At 70.4% G+C, this 13,734-nt stretch overlaps 1 protein-coding gene across 2 annotated transcripts; it reads right to left on the reverse strand.

Annotated features, from left to right (window-relative positions):
* Positions 1-141: 141 nt before the first annotated feature.
* Positions 142-10,648, reverse strand: BAG6 (BAG cochaperone 6). Of its 2 annotated transcripts, XM_049793124.1 has the most exons (26): positions 10,506-10,648; positions 10,324-10,405; positions 10,115-10,232; positions 9,626-9,807; positions 9,469-9,522; positions 9,261-9,335; positions 8,979-9,169; positions 8,753-8,882; positions 7,577-7,774; positions 7,118-7,373; positions 6,958-7,017; positions 6,552-6,656; positions 6,244-6,353; positions 5,879-5,957; positions 5,202-5,518; positions 4,344-4,680; positions 3,626-3,795; positions 2,820-2,873; positions 2,337-2,439; positions 1,881-2,005; positions 1,621-1,773; positions 1,277-1,336; positions 1,066-1,155; positions 870-977; positions 650-796; positions 143-322 (listed from the first exon to the last, which is right to left on the reverse strand). In XM_049793124.1, exons 2-26 carry the CDS (start codon positions 10,396-10,398, stop codon positions 209-211), a joined length of 3,411 nt encoding a protein of 1,136 aa, XP_049649081.1. In that variant the 5' UTR covers positions 10,399-10,405; positions 10,506-10,648; the 3' UTR covers positions 143-208. The 2 variants fall into 2 exon arrangements, with proteins under 2 accessions (XP_049649082.1, XP_049649081.1); XM_049793125.1 differs by lacking the exon at positions 9,469-9,522 and having other exon boundaries at positions 142-322.
* Positions 10,649-13,734: the final 3,086 nt, after the last annotated feature.

The raw sequence follows: 13,734 nt of genomic DNA on the forward strand, positions 1-13,734 counted from the left end.
CCCCCGCCCTGTCCCTCTCCCCCCCGGGCTGCGGCCCGTTTGTTAAAGAAACGTTTAAAAACGAAAAAAAAAAAAAAAAAAAAAAAAACCAACCTTCGTTTGCAAAAAAAAAAACCACCCCGAAAAAAGCAAATAAAAGGTGAAAAAGCAACAAGAGTGTGTGGGGGTGGAGCCCGGCCCGGTGGGCGGGGGCCAGGGGGCGGAGCCTTTATTGGGTGGGGCCGCGGGGGGGCCCCTCGTTGAAAGCCCGGTGGGCGTTGGGGAAGCGCCGGGGGGAGAAGTCGGGGTCCTCGCGCAGCCGCCGCTGCAGGTCGGCCTGGAGCTGGGGAGGGGGCGGGGCTTGGGGGGTCATGCCACGCCACAGCCCCGCCCACTGGAACACGCCCAACCCTTACCTCTTCCCATTGTTCACCCACCCCCTCCCCAAAAATTAGTCTTAAGGGGTGGGGCTGAGCACTGCCTCAGCTGTATAAGCCCCCCCACCATGGGTTGGGACCCTCCCCACCCCCTGCAAGCCCCACCCTCGCCCACCATCCCCGACTCTCTCTACCCCGTCCCCCCCCCCGCCACAGGCCCCAACTCCCCATAGACCCCCCCCAACTACTCTGCCCCCCAGCCAGCCCCTGCGGGCCCCGCCCCGTGCCGGTACCTGCTGGCGGTACCCCTCCTGCAGCGGCCCCTCGCTCAGCTCCCGGCTGAGGCTCTCGGGAGGGCCAAGTGGGCGGGCACCAGCGGCGCGGGCGGCGCGACCCACGGCTTCGGCCAGCAGCAAGGGGGGGCCCTCGGCCTGCATGGTCTGGGTGGGGGGAGGAGGGGGTCAGCGGGGTGGGGCTGGGGCGGGGCGGGGCGGGGTCGGGGCGCGGCCCCACCTTGCGGCGCTTGGCGGGCATGCCGGTCAGGTAGGCGTCGCTGAGGGGCGGCTGCTGCTTCACCTTGCGCTGGGTCTGGATGTCCTCGCGGATGATGGGCACCCACTCCTGGGGGGGAGGTGGGTCGGTGGGGTCCCGCGGCGCCCCACACCCCCCCACATCCCACGCCAACACCCCCCCCCCCCGCTCCACTCACCGGGGGCACAGCGGCCGCCCAGGGCTCGCTCTCGGGGGGCAGGGCCTCCTCCGCCGTGGTGGCGGGGGCCGGGGAACCGGCGCCGTCCCGCTGGGGGGGGGGGCGGAGGGAGGGTGGGGTCGGGGGAGGGGCCGGGGCAGGCCACGCCTCCCCCAAGCTCCACCCCTGCCGGCAAATCTGCCCCCCCCCCGCCCCCCCAAGTCCCGTCTACCTGTGCTTCCTCCGGGGGCGGCTCCGCCTCCTGCATGTCCATTGGCTCCTCGGGCAGCGGCTGGGGGCGGAGGAGTGGTCAGCGGGAGGCGGGGCTAGGCAGGGTGGGGGTTACAGGGGGCATGGCATTACCCACAGGGGGTGGGGTTTCCTGCACAGGGGGCTTGGTTACCTGGGGGAGGGGGCAGAGCTGTGTGGAGGTGGGGTTTCCACCGGGAGGGCGGGGCTTGTCATGAGCAGTTGGGGGGTTGTGGCAGGGGGCGGGGTTACTGGGCGGGAGGCGGGGTTTCTGGGGGCGGGGTTATCCGGCAGGAGGCGGGGCTTCTGGGTCGGGGGCGGGGTTACCTGGCGGGAGGCGGGCTCCCCGAGGCGGCGCACGTAGGGCAGGACCTGCTCGGGGGTGACGGGCATCTGCTCCAGCACCGCCTGCAGCCGCATCCCCACCACGGCCGTCAGCCAGCTCACCAGCGACGGGGAGACGTCCGCCGACAGCCGCCGCTGCGGGCACAGCGCGCGTCGGGGGGGGCGACGGCAACGGGGGGTCGGGACACGCGAGGGTCCCGGAAGGGGCAGGGGTCGCCGTCTCGCCACCCCCCCAGACTCACGATGCGGTCGCTGATGAGGGCCCCCAGCGCCGCCCGCTCCCCCCGCAGGCAGTGCAGGTTCAGGGCCAGGCACTCGAACAGCCCCCGGTTGCAGAGCTCCAGCAGCCGCGGCCCGAAGCTCCCGTCTGGGGATTGGGGGGGGGGGTGGGCAGCGGTCAGACCCACAGGGGGCCCACAGCCACACCCGGCAACCCGCAGAAAACCCCCTAACCCCCCCCCCCCCACCGCAGTGGGAGCTGGGAGCCCACAACCACCCGCTGTCCCACAACCCCTGTGGAGCGCCTCAGACAGCCCCGCCCCCGCCCCAGGGAGCCCCATATACACCGTCCCCACCACCCCAGAAGCCCCACAACCACCCTGTGGTCTCACACCCAAGTACCCCACAGGATCCAAGTGAGCCGGGCCACTGCTCCAGCCCCACAGCTGCCCCACAGCCCCCCCCCCCCGTGCCCCCACCGGTGCAGCGCAGGACGTGCAGCGCGATGCGGTTGAACTGCTCCTGCAGGAACTCCACGTTGGTGCGGGTGATGTCGACCCCCTCGGCCACCCGCACCCCAGCCTGGGATGGGGGGGGGGCACTGTTAGGGTGTGGTGACCCCCCCCAAACCGCCCCATGGCCTCCCCTGCATCCCCTCACCGCTGCCCCACAAGGAGCCAAGAGGCGCCTCAGTCCCCCAGCAGCTGCCCCACGCAGCCCCTCCCAGCCCAGACTGATCCTGCAGCAGCCCCTTAGCTCTCCTGAATGTTGCCTCCCCCCACCGTCGTCCCCCACAACTACCCCCCCACCCCACTCCATGGCTGCCCCAAACCCACATCCATCCCCCCACAGAATCCCCCCATCCCCTTAACTCCCCCAAACACCTCCCAGCCCCTTAACTCCCCCCCCAACACCCCTCAGAGCCCCCCCCAGTGCCCCACAGCCCCCCCAGCACCACTCACGAAGCTCTCACGGATGAATTCCTCCAGGCCCGTGATCAGGGTGTGTGTGGCCGCCTGTAGGAGCTGCTGTCAGCACCCCCCACCCCCCCCCCCCGGGTGACGGGGGGGGGGGGGGGGGCCGAGCCCCACACATCCCCCATCCCCTGTCCCACAGGAGGGATAACACCAGTGGATCAGGGCAGATAAAAGGATCGCGAAGGGAATTAGTGCATTCCTAGACATTTAGGGGGTCCCAAGAGGGTTGGGAGGGTCCTCAGGGTGATTACAGGGTCCTGGGGGGACTAGGGGACCCCCCAGCTCCCTCTGATCTTATTTTCAGGGGGGAGTGTCCAGCCTACCCCAGTGTTGCTGGAAAGTGGTATGGGTTCCCCAAAGAAAAAAGTTATTGGGGGTCAAGAGAGCTTACAGGGTGCGTGGGACGGTTTGGGGGGGGTGGGGGGGGGGGCCTGGGGGCAATTAATCCCCCACCCCCCACTCACTCTTACTATTTCTTTGGGCGGGGGGGACGGACGGACGGACTGCTGCATTCTCTGGCGCTAGGGAGGGTTACACAGTCCCTGGAGACTTCTGAGGGGTCCCCGAGTAGGCCATGGGGGGGTCTCAGGAGGGGAGGGAGGGCTTTGGAGCATTAGGGGGTCTGTGGGAGGGTTGCAGTGGTCCCAGGGGATGGATTAGGGTCCCGCAGCTCCCTCTGATCATATTTAGGAGAGTCCTGCCACTTCTAGCACTGATGGAAGGAGTCCTGGGCTCGTGGGGAAGGTTACAGTGTCCGGGGGGGGGTTTGGGGGGAGGGTGTGTGTGCTTACCCGTACGTTGGCATCGGTGGGCTCGCGCCCCCCCAGGTATCGCTGGCGGAAGCAGCGGCGCAGGAGGGGCTGCAGGCGCTGGAGGGGCTGGCATCGCCCGTGCAGCAGCAGCACCACGTCCACCATGGAGAGGTGCTGGCAGATCAGCGCCAGCAGCGCCCCGAAAAACCCTGGGGGGGGGGGGGGGGGGGAACAACACAGGGTGAGGGGGGTGGGCACCTCATAGCCTGCATGGACACCCCCACCAAAAGGGCAGGAAGGGGATCCCCAGGGGGCTGGAGGGGACATGCACAACAAAGGGTTGCAGGAAACAACCCCAAAAAATGGGGGGGGGGGGGGGAATTGGGGACACCCAGAGAATCAGGGTGAACATGGGAATCCCCCATAAAGTAAAGATAGGAAATAGGGGGCACAAGAAACTGGGGGCGGACTTAGGAGACAAGAAGAAAGTGTAACTTGGGGGGCCCCACAAAACAACAGCAGACTGGGGTCCACCATAAATTTGGGATGGATTTGTCCCCACCCCCATAACCGGGGAGATTGAGGGTCCCCATGAACTTAAGAAGGAATTCAGCCCCCACCACCCCAAACCAGCCCCCCCGACCTAATCGCAGCATTCGCAATGAAGAACAACACCCCAAAAGTGCTGAAACAAGGTGGGGGGGGGAGGCCCGAAATCCCCCCCAGCCCTGCCCAGGGGGTCCCAGCCCCCCCTCACCGTCGGGGCCCTGCCCCCCCCCCTCGAGGAAGCCGGGGGACCCGCTCAGACGCTGCAGGAAGGCGGCGATGCTCTCGGGGGGGCCGGGGGGGGGCGCGCCCAAGGAGCCCAGCATGGAGGAGAGGACGCCCTGCACCACGCTGGTGAAGAACTCGGGGGGCAGCGCCTCGGGAGGCCCCCCCGGCCGAGCTCCCCCCGCGGACGAGGGCGGGGGAGAAGGGGGGGAGCCCTCGGGGGGCGGGGGCGGGGAGGGGGGCGGGGCGGCATCGGAGGCGGGTGGGGCCGAGTCGCTGGGGGGAGGAGCGTCGGCCGGGGGGGCGGGGCTGCCCTGGGTGGCCTGGGGGGGGGGAGGGGAAGGGGGGGGTTATGGGGAGTGCTGGGGGGGGGGGGGGGGTCTCCCAGTATGCCCTGGGGGACCCACCCCCACCATGCCCCACCCCGGCTCCTTCTCTGGCTCCACCCCCTCCCCACAAGACCCCACCCCTGCTGCCCTCTAGCTCCACCCCATCAGCTCCACCCCCTCCCCATCGTGCCCTGCCCCCACTGCCCACATAGCTCCACCCCCTCCCCATATGGCTCCACCCTCTCCCCCTCAGACTCCACCCCTGCTGCTGCCCTCAAGCTCCACCTCATCAGCCTCTAGCCCCGCCCCATCAGCCTCTAGCCCCGCCCCTCTCCATCACACTCTGCCATTCCCAAGGCCCCCCGTGGTCCCGCCCCCTCCCCATCAGACCCCCCCCAGCTGCCCTCTAGCTCCGCCCCATCAGCCTCTAGCCCCTCCCCTCCCCATCACACCCCACCTCCCCTTCCCAACCCCCGTGACTCCACCCCCTCGCCCCACCCCTTCCCACAATGCACCTGGAGGAAGTCGGCCACACCCTGCAGGAAGGCGGGCACTCCGGGCATTGCCACGGCGACGGCTGGGGCTGGCCCCGCCCCCAGCAGCCCCCCCAGCAGCTGAGCCAGGGGGGGCTCCTCGGCCCCACCCGCGGGGGGGGAGGAGGAGGAGGTGGGCGGGGCTGAGGCCGAGGGTACCGGCCCCCCCGGAGCCCCCCCCGCCGTGGGGGAGGGGGCTGCAGGAGGGGGGGTGGCGGCGGTGGGGGGGGTCGGGGGAGGCCCCGAGGAGGAGGAGACGGGGGGAGGGGCGGGCGCGGCCGTAGAGGAGCCGCCCTGAGCTGGGGGGGGATGGGAGGAGTGTGTCAGGGGGCTGCAGCCCCCCCGCCCCCACATAACACCCACCCAACATCCCCCAGTGCCCCCCCGCCCCCACATAACACCCACCCAACATCCCCCAGTGCCCCCCCACAACACCCCCAGTGGCCCCACTGCCCCCGTAACGTACCCCAGTGCCCCCCCCCATCCCCTGGAACCCCGCAATGTACCCCATTGCCAGCACCCACCCAGTGCCTCCCCAATGCCCCACAGTGCCCCCCCCATCCCCCCACCACCCCCAATACGCCCCCCGCACCCCCACCATCCCCTAGTGCCCCCCCGCCCCATTAACTACCCCCCCCCGCCTTTTGCCCCCCCCTCACCCAGCACCAGCGGCTGCATCAGGAGCTGCCCCACGAGGCCGCTGATCACCTGCGCCAGCGATGCACCCCCCCCGGGGGCCTGGGGGGGTCGGGGGGGTTAGACTTGGGGACCCCCCAACCACCGGACCCCCCTCAACACCAGCACCACCCCCCCAACCCCAAGACCCCCCCACCCCCCCAACCATGCTGAGAGGCAAAAACAGCCCCCCACAGCCCAGCACACCCCCCCCACAGCTGTAGATCACAGAGGGCCCCCCACCTCAACCCCTAGGGACCCCCCCACCCCCAACCATGGGGTCCCTCCGCCCCCTCCAGTGACCCTGCAGCCCCCCACACACCTCCCCCAGTGGCCCCCTCAAACTCACAGGGGTGGCGGTGGCCTGTGGGGCTCCAGGGTGCGTGGGGCGGGGGGTGGGCGCCGTGGGGCGGGCGATCACCACCCGGGCCGGGGCCTGGAACCCCCCGACAGCCTGGCCTGGGGGGGAGAGGGAAGATGAAGGGCTGAGGGGAGCGGCCACATGCCCCCCCCAACTCCCCACCTCTGCCGTGGGGCAGGGTGGTGTGGGGCAGCCCTGTGCCACTGGGAGACCCCCAGCCTGCTGCGGGGCAGCGCCCTGGGGCACCCCTCAGCTATGGGGCAGGACTGTGGGGCAGCACCATGGGGCAGCCCTACCTGTGGCGGCGGAAGCAGCGGCGGCCACGGCCTGCTGGGTGATCTGGTGGGCCACGGCCTGCAGGAACTCAGGGGGCAGCGGGGGCAGCTGCAGGGGGGCCCCGCCTTGGGGGGGGTGGAAGGAAGGAGGGCTCAGGCCCTGCCCCACGGCCCCCCGAAACACCCCACGGCCCCCCCCCCAAACCCCTGAGCAACCCCCAGAACCACCCCCTGCCCCCCAACTCAACTGAGGTGCCCCCCCAATGGTCCCCAGTCCCACTCCCACCCCCAAAATCCCCCCCAACCCCTCCCAGCCCCACCCCGCCCGCCCAAATCCCCCTCCAAGTGCCACCAACCTCCCTCAGTGCGCACCCAGCCCCACACCAACCCCCCCAAATCCCTCCCCCAGAGCCCCCCCATAACTCACCCATGCCCAAACCGTGCCCGGGGGGGCCGGCTGCTCCCCCTGCCGCCTGTGAGCCGGAGTCTGTGGGGGGGAATGACACGCACACAATGAGAGGGGATCAAAGCAGCAGACCCCGGTGTCCGGGAGGTGGTTTGGGGGTCCTGGGGAGTCCCGGACTCACCCTGGATGTTCATGTGCATCATGACAACAGGTTCCACTGTCTGGTGCGAGATGCGGATGACACGAGGGGGCCCCGGCTGTGCCCCGGGGGGGCCCGAAGGCTGGGGGGGGCCCGGAGGGGGCGGCAGCCCCTCAGGAGGATCCCCGGGTGCTGCTGGGGGGGCGGGAGGGGGGCCCGGGGGGCTCTCAGCCGGGCCGGGGGGCGCGGGGGCCCGCGCCCCGTTCCCAGTCATCGTCACTGTGGTGCCTACATTGATCTGGGGGGGGGGGGGGGGGGGTTAGGGGGTGTCAGGGGGGGGTCCCCGGACACCTGGGCCCCCCCAACACCCTGGGGTGACCCCCGTGCCACAGCAGCCCCTATACCAGGGCCACCCCGCCATGGTATCAGGGTGTCCCCCCCCCGCCCCACAGCACCCCCTGTATCGGTGCGTCCCCCTCCCATCCCCCCGTGTCCCCCCACCTGGATGGGGATGGCAGCCTGCTGCAGCAGCATGGGGGGGCCGTAGTGGGGGAGGGGCCGGGCGAGGTGGAGGGGGCGGGGGGGTGGCCCCCCCAGGTTGCAGCGCAGCTCCGACAGTGCCACCAGCGCGTTCCCCAGCAGCCGCTGCCCCTCGCCCACCAGGTTCACCAGGCGCTGTGCCTCCTCGCGCCCCTCCGTCTGCGGGTGACTGGGGGTCAGAGGGGGTCCCGAACACCCGGAGACCCCCTGACCCCCCCAGCCCAGCTGGTGCTGCGAAAAGACCCCCCGAGGAGGCGACACACACACACACCCCCCTCCTCCGTACCACATGGTGTCACCCGGAGCCCCCCAGTGTCCCCCAGAGCCCCCCAAGTGACCGCCCGCCCCCCCCGGCCCCACATGGTACCGGCCAAACCCCAACTGCATTAATACTAATAGACCTTAACACACCCCCTCCCCATACCCACATGGTACCGTCCAAACCCCCAAACGCACTAACGGCCGTCGGGAACGTCAACACCCCCACCCCGTACCTACATGGTACAGCCCAGGCCAATCTCCGCCTCCCCGGCCTGCTCCACCCAATCAGCACCCATCCCAATGACCTCACTAGCAGGTGCGGCACGTAAGCGGACCACACCACTCTCTCAAAAACGAGGAGAGGGGCTGTATCATAACGCCAATGGTAAGGCGGAACCACGACGGGCCATACAGTCAGTGTGGAGAAAGCAACAGGACCTGGCCTAAACCATCACCCCAACCTGGGAGGGTGTCATGGGCTGTACCATTACCTCCCAAAAGCAGAAGAACCACGTGGACTATACTACAACCCAAAGGGGAACCATGGCCTGTACCACCACCCCAAAGTGCGAGGGGGGGGGGCACTAGTAACAGAAACATTCACAGGGCAAAGACCTGACGCAGACTGTACCACTTACCCGCGGAGGGAGCACACACAGCCCACAGTCCCTCCAGAGAGATGCACACGGGCCATACCACCTCCCTCGGGGGGGGGGGGGGGCACACTCGTGGGCCATACCACCTCCCCGCAGAGGGGACACACACACGAGCCGTACCACCCCAGTGAGAGGCTGTGGGCCTCCAGGAACACCCCACCGCCCTGAGAAAAAGGGGGGCCGCAGCCCCCCGACTCCCCAGGGCCCCCCCAGGACTCACGTTGTTGTTGTAGTCAGCGGAGGCGGCGCTGCCCAGGATCTCCTGGTAGCGCTGGCGAAAGGGCTCCAGCCGCCCCTCCAGCCGCCGCAGCTCCCCCAGCACCTCCACCAGCTCGGCCGGCGAGGGGTGGCTGCGGGGGGGGGGGGGGGGCGGGCAGCGGGTGAAAACAGGGCCCCCCAGGCCACCACGCCCCCGTCCCCACCCCACCCCGGGTCTCTTCACTTACTTGACAGCACCCTCCGGGGCTTGGGGGGGCTCGGGGCCGGGCTGCGTAGGCTCCTCGCTGCCCGTCGCTGCCGGTTCCGAGGCCTCCATCCGCTCCTCAGGGGGGGTGGCAGGGGGCTCTGCAGGGGGCTCCTCGGGGAGGGGCGGGACAGGCCCCTCAGCCTGGGCGGGCGAGCGGGCCCCACTACTGCCCTGGGGGGAGGGAGGAGGGTGGTTGGGGGGAGCTGGGCGTCTGCTCCCACCTGGCTGGGGTTTATGGAGGTGTCAGGGGGGTCCCGCTCACCTCCAGGCGGTTCAGGATGCCCTGGATGTCCCGCAGCATGTGCTGGGCCACCAGCAGCCGCATACGGGGCTCGCTCTGCAACGGCAACAAGGGGTCAATGTTGGGGGGGGGTGGGGCACAACGGAGCCCACCCCCGCCAGGCCCCCCAGCAAGCCCCCCCCCCCCCCCACGGCAGAGAGAGGCAACCCCCCCACCCCGGGGCACCCACCTGGACGGGGCCCTGGTCCATGTTGATGTGGACATCAACGGAAGAGCCGTCGATCTGCAGGACGGCAAAACCCCCCCGATCCGCCCAATATCAACCAAAACTGCGTGTTTCCTCCCAAACCCCCCACCCACCCAAGCCCCTCACCACCACTGCTCACCGGGAGGTTGAAGGTCCCCACCATAACGTAGCTGTTGGCATTGCGGTCATGGCCAGGCCCCCGGGGGCCTCCCCCATTGTGGGGGGTAGAGGAGGACCCCAGCCCTGAGGGACCCCCCGAGGAGGGAGACTGGGCCTGGGGGGGGGCCCGTTCCACCAGGTGGATCACTTTGCCTCCCACATCTGCTCCGGAAGAGAAAAAGGTGGAGAGGACTCACTGACCTGCTGGCCCCCAGGCCCCATGGAGAGACCCTAACCCTCCCCCAAGCTCCTAAACGAACCACCCAGCCCTGAATCACCCCACAGTGTGCCCCCAAAAACCAGCCCGACCCCCTTAAACACTCTCCCAGCCCCCCAAAACTGCCCCAAGCCCCCAATACCCCCCCAGACCCAACTCACCCCCTGGAGGCCCCCAGCCCCATAACGACCCCTCCAAGTTCCCCCAAATGCCCTGCAACCCCCCCAAAACACCCCCCCGCCCCCTCCTCACTATATTCCTTTAGCTTCTTGTCGTCCTGCAGCACCCGACCCTGGTAGATCAGCCGCTGCTTCTCGGCCGCGATGCTAACGGCGCCAGCGATGCGTTCCTTGAACTCCCGCACCGAGATCTAGGGAGTGGACGGGACGAGACGGGACACACCGGGAGGGGTCACCCCCCGCCCGTCCCCTGCCAGTCCCCCTGCCCACCGCCCGCCTCACCTCCGGCTCCACTTGGAAGCTGCGGGTCTGCGAATCCAGCGTCTTCACCAGCACCTCCAGCCGCTCCTCCGCCATGGCGGCCCTGAGGCGGGGGGGGGCGGGGGCCGTTACCCCCGATGCCCCCCCCACCCCGGAACAGCCCGAGCCCCCCCCCCCCGCAGCCTCCCGACCTCCTCCCCAACCTCAGCGGGGGCGGTTCCGCCTCGCTGCGACGTCTCTGGGGGCGGCAGGGCCCGGCGGGGCTGAGCGGGGCCGAGGAGCTGCCAGGCGGCTCCGTCTCTCCGTCTCCTCCGGCCGACGCCGCTGCGCATGCGCCGCGCAGGACCCCCCCCCCCCCCCCCCCGGCCGGCAGGAGCTGCCCGACTCGCGCCTGCGATGACGCCGACCCCGCCGCGACGGCCCTACGGCTCCCGGACCACCCCGCCGCCGATCTCGCACCCTCCCTCGACCCTCCCGGAGCGTCCCCGCCGCTCTCCGTCCCGCTCCTGCCGCTCAGCCGCCGCACCCGGATCAGGCGCCCGCCGCCGGCGCCCCGGCGAGGTCCTCGGCGCCCCGGCGAGGTCCTCGGCGCACCGCGCACGCGCGCAGCCTGCCCCGCCGCCATTTTAGTGGCGAACGCCATTTCCTTTGAGGGCGCCGCCATCTTTGGTACGGGCGAGGCGTCCCCACCCCCCCGTCAACGGCACCCGCTGCTGGGACCCAAAATCCCGTTTATTTACAAAAAAAAACACGTGGGGGCGTGGCCACGGGGCCCGCGAGAGGGGGCGTGGCCACGGGGCCGAGGAGGCGCTGCAGTGGGCGGGGCCTGCTCGCCCCTGGGCGTGGCCTCAGCCCAGAAGCATTCACACATGTGGGCGGAGCCTCCCCGAGCGTGGGCGGGCCTAATCACAGTGGGCGGGGCTATGGCACAGATGGGCGGGGTGTCACAGTGGGCGGAGTCTCAGTCCGTGTGCGTTTCACAGCAGGGTGGAGCCATAGTCCTTACGATGTCACAGTGGGCGGGGCCTGTGCTGGCGGCCCCACGGGGGGCGGAGCCTCAGCTCCTGCCTGGGCCTTTCACAGTGGGCAGAGCTACAGTCCTCGTGACCTCGCAGGGGGCGGAGCAATCATATGAGTGGGCGGAGCTTCGAAACCTTTTCAATGGGTGGGCCACTGTCTTTGGGACCTCCCGGTGGGCGGAGCCTCCCCCGTGGGCGGGACCTCCCCCTCCCCAGGACCCCAGAGAGGGGTGGGGGTGGGGGGGAAGGTTTGGGGGTCTGTCACCTGGAGGGGCCTCAGCCAGTGCTGTGGAGGGGGGGGGGCCCGTCACCCACCATCCCCCACCCTTTCGGGGGGGCCCCAGAGCCTGACAGGGGGGGGTCCCGGTGGTCCGGGGGGGGCCCCCCCTAGTCTGCACAGGGGCCGGCCACCAGCACTCTCTCCCCTTCCTTGCACCCGGGGGTCTCCCAGCGCTCGGTGGGGGGGTCCCACCACTCCGTCAGGGGGTCGTCCCACTCCGGGTGGGGGTCCTGCTGCTCCACAGGGGGGTTCCACTGCTCCGGGGAGGGCTCCTGACCTTCCAAAGGAGCGCCTCGTCGCCACTCCAAGGAGGGATCCCGCAGCTCTGCTGGGGGCTCCCGTCCGTCAGGGGGTCCACGCGGCTGCTCCTCCGGCTCGGGGGGCTCCCCCGGAGGTGGGGGGGCAGGCGGGGGGACGACAGGGGGGCCAGGGCGCAGGCTGGCAGCCAGCACCAGGGCCTGCAGGAGGGCATAGAGGGCGGCCAGGGGCAGGAGGTGCTGCAGCAGCAGCCGTAGCAGCAGCCGCAGCGCGGCGGCCGCCAGCAAGAAGGCGACCACCCCCTGCAGCCAGGCCCCCCCTGCACCCCCCAGCCCCAGAGCCCCCAACACCCCCCGCACCCCCAAGGCCCCCAGCGCCACCCGCGCCGCCCCCAGGCACCCCACGGCACATAGGTCGAAGAGGTGGCGTGCCAAGGCCAGGCAGATTTCCAGGGGGTCCGGAACCCCCCCCAGCTCCGGGGGGGGACCCCGGCCCCACGGCGGGTCACGCACCCAGTGCCACATCGAGGAGGGGGGGGGCGCTGCAAGAGATGGGGGGCAGTGATGGGGGGGGCCCAGAGAAACACACTGGGGGGTGGGGGGGGTGACAGAGACCCTCCCCAGGATCACCCAGGTGAGGCAGGGGGGTGACTGACACACCACCCAACATTACATATGGGGCAGGGGGTGGAAAGAACCCTCCCCTCCCCCGAAGACCCCCAGAGAGAGCAGGGTATGATATCCGCCCCACCCCCCCCCAGGGACCTACAGAATATGGGGGGGTGTGGGGGGAAGACCCCTGCCCCAAAGATGGGACACAGGGTGACCCCCTCCTCCATGGGGCAGAGGGTGACAGACCACCTCCCCCAGCCCCACGTACAAGGCACAGCGATGCCCTCCCCTCCCCGTACGGTCCCCAACCCCCTCCCCAGCCCCCCAACACCTCCCTGACCCCCCATATCACGGGGCTCACCTGGGGGGGGGGGGTGTGACCCGGAAGTGGTTGGAGCGCGGGGCGGGGCCCGAAGCCCTGAGTCCCTCAGGGGTTGGGGGCAGCCCTCCGGGGTGCCTTTTCCAGGGGTGAGGACCCTCTCCGGACGGCTGGGTCCCTCTGGGGGGGGGTGGCGGGGAGCGCCCCGGACGGCTGGGTCCGCCTGAGACGGGGAGGGGCCGGCTGGAGCCTTCCCGGAAGGAGGGGCTGCGCCCGGACGTCTGGGTCCACTTGTGGGGGGGACGGGGAGAGCCTGAATGCCGCCGTACCCTCACGGCGGGGGGGGGGGGGCGGGGCCCCAGCCACCCTACAATAACACCCGCCCATAGCCCCCCCCCCCACTACCTCACCCAAGATGGCGGCCGCGCCGCTGCCCCTCCCAAAATGGCGGCAGGCGAAGGCGGGAACAGCGCGCCACGTGACGACGGCTCCGCCCACCCACCCCCGGGTAACGCGCGCCCCCTGCCAGCTCAAGAAAGCGCAGAAGCCCCATCTGGACCCAAACTCGCCTTTATTTCACCCAAACGCGCCCCCCCCCCCCCTTCCATCGGCGGCGCCGTCGGTCCCGAGGCCTCGTCCGGGGCTGCAAAGAGAGAAACGGTGTCGGGAGTTGGGGGGGAACAGGGGCTCGGGGGTCCCCATGGACAGTACAAGGGGGTCTTGGGGGGGTTCCGGGGCCGAGCGGGGGGGGGGGGCCGGAGGGTTGGGGGTCCCTGGGGCCCGGCCAGGGGGGTCTCGGTGTACAGGGGGGTCCCCAGGACCAGGACAGAGGAGGTCTTGGGCTATCTGAGGGTCCTCGAGGCCTGGAAAAGATGAGTCGTGGGGAGGGAGGGGCCCAGGGCCAGGGAGGGGCGTCAGGGGGGTTTCGGGGGTCCCCACGGGAGG

The sequence above is a fragment of the Accipiter gentilis genome, chromosome 36, assembly GCF_929443795.1.
Source record: "Accipiter gentilis chromosome 36, bAccGen1.1, whole genome shotgun sequence".
NCBI classification, from domain to species: domain Eukaryota; kingdom Metazoa; phylum Chordata; class Aves; order Accipitriformes; family Accipitridae; genus Astur; species Astur gentilis.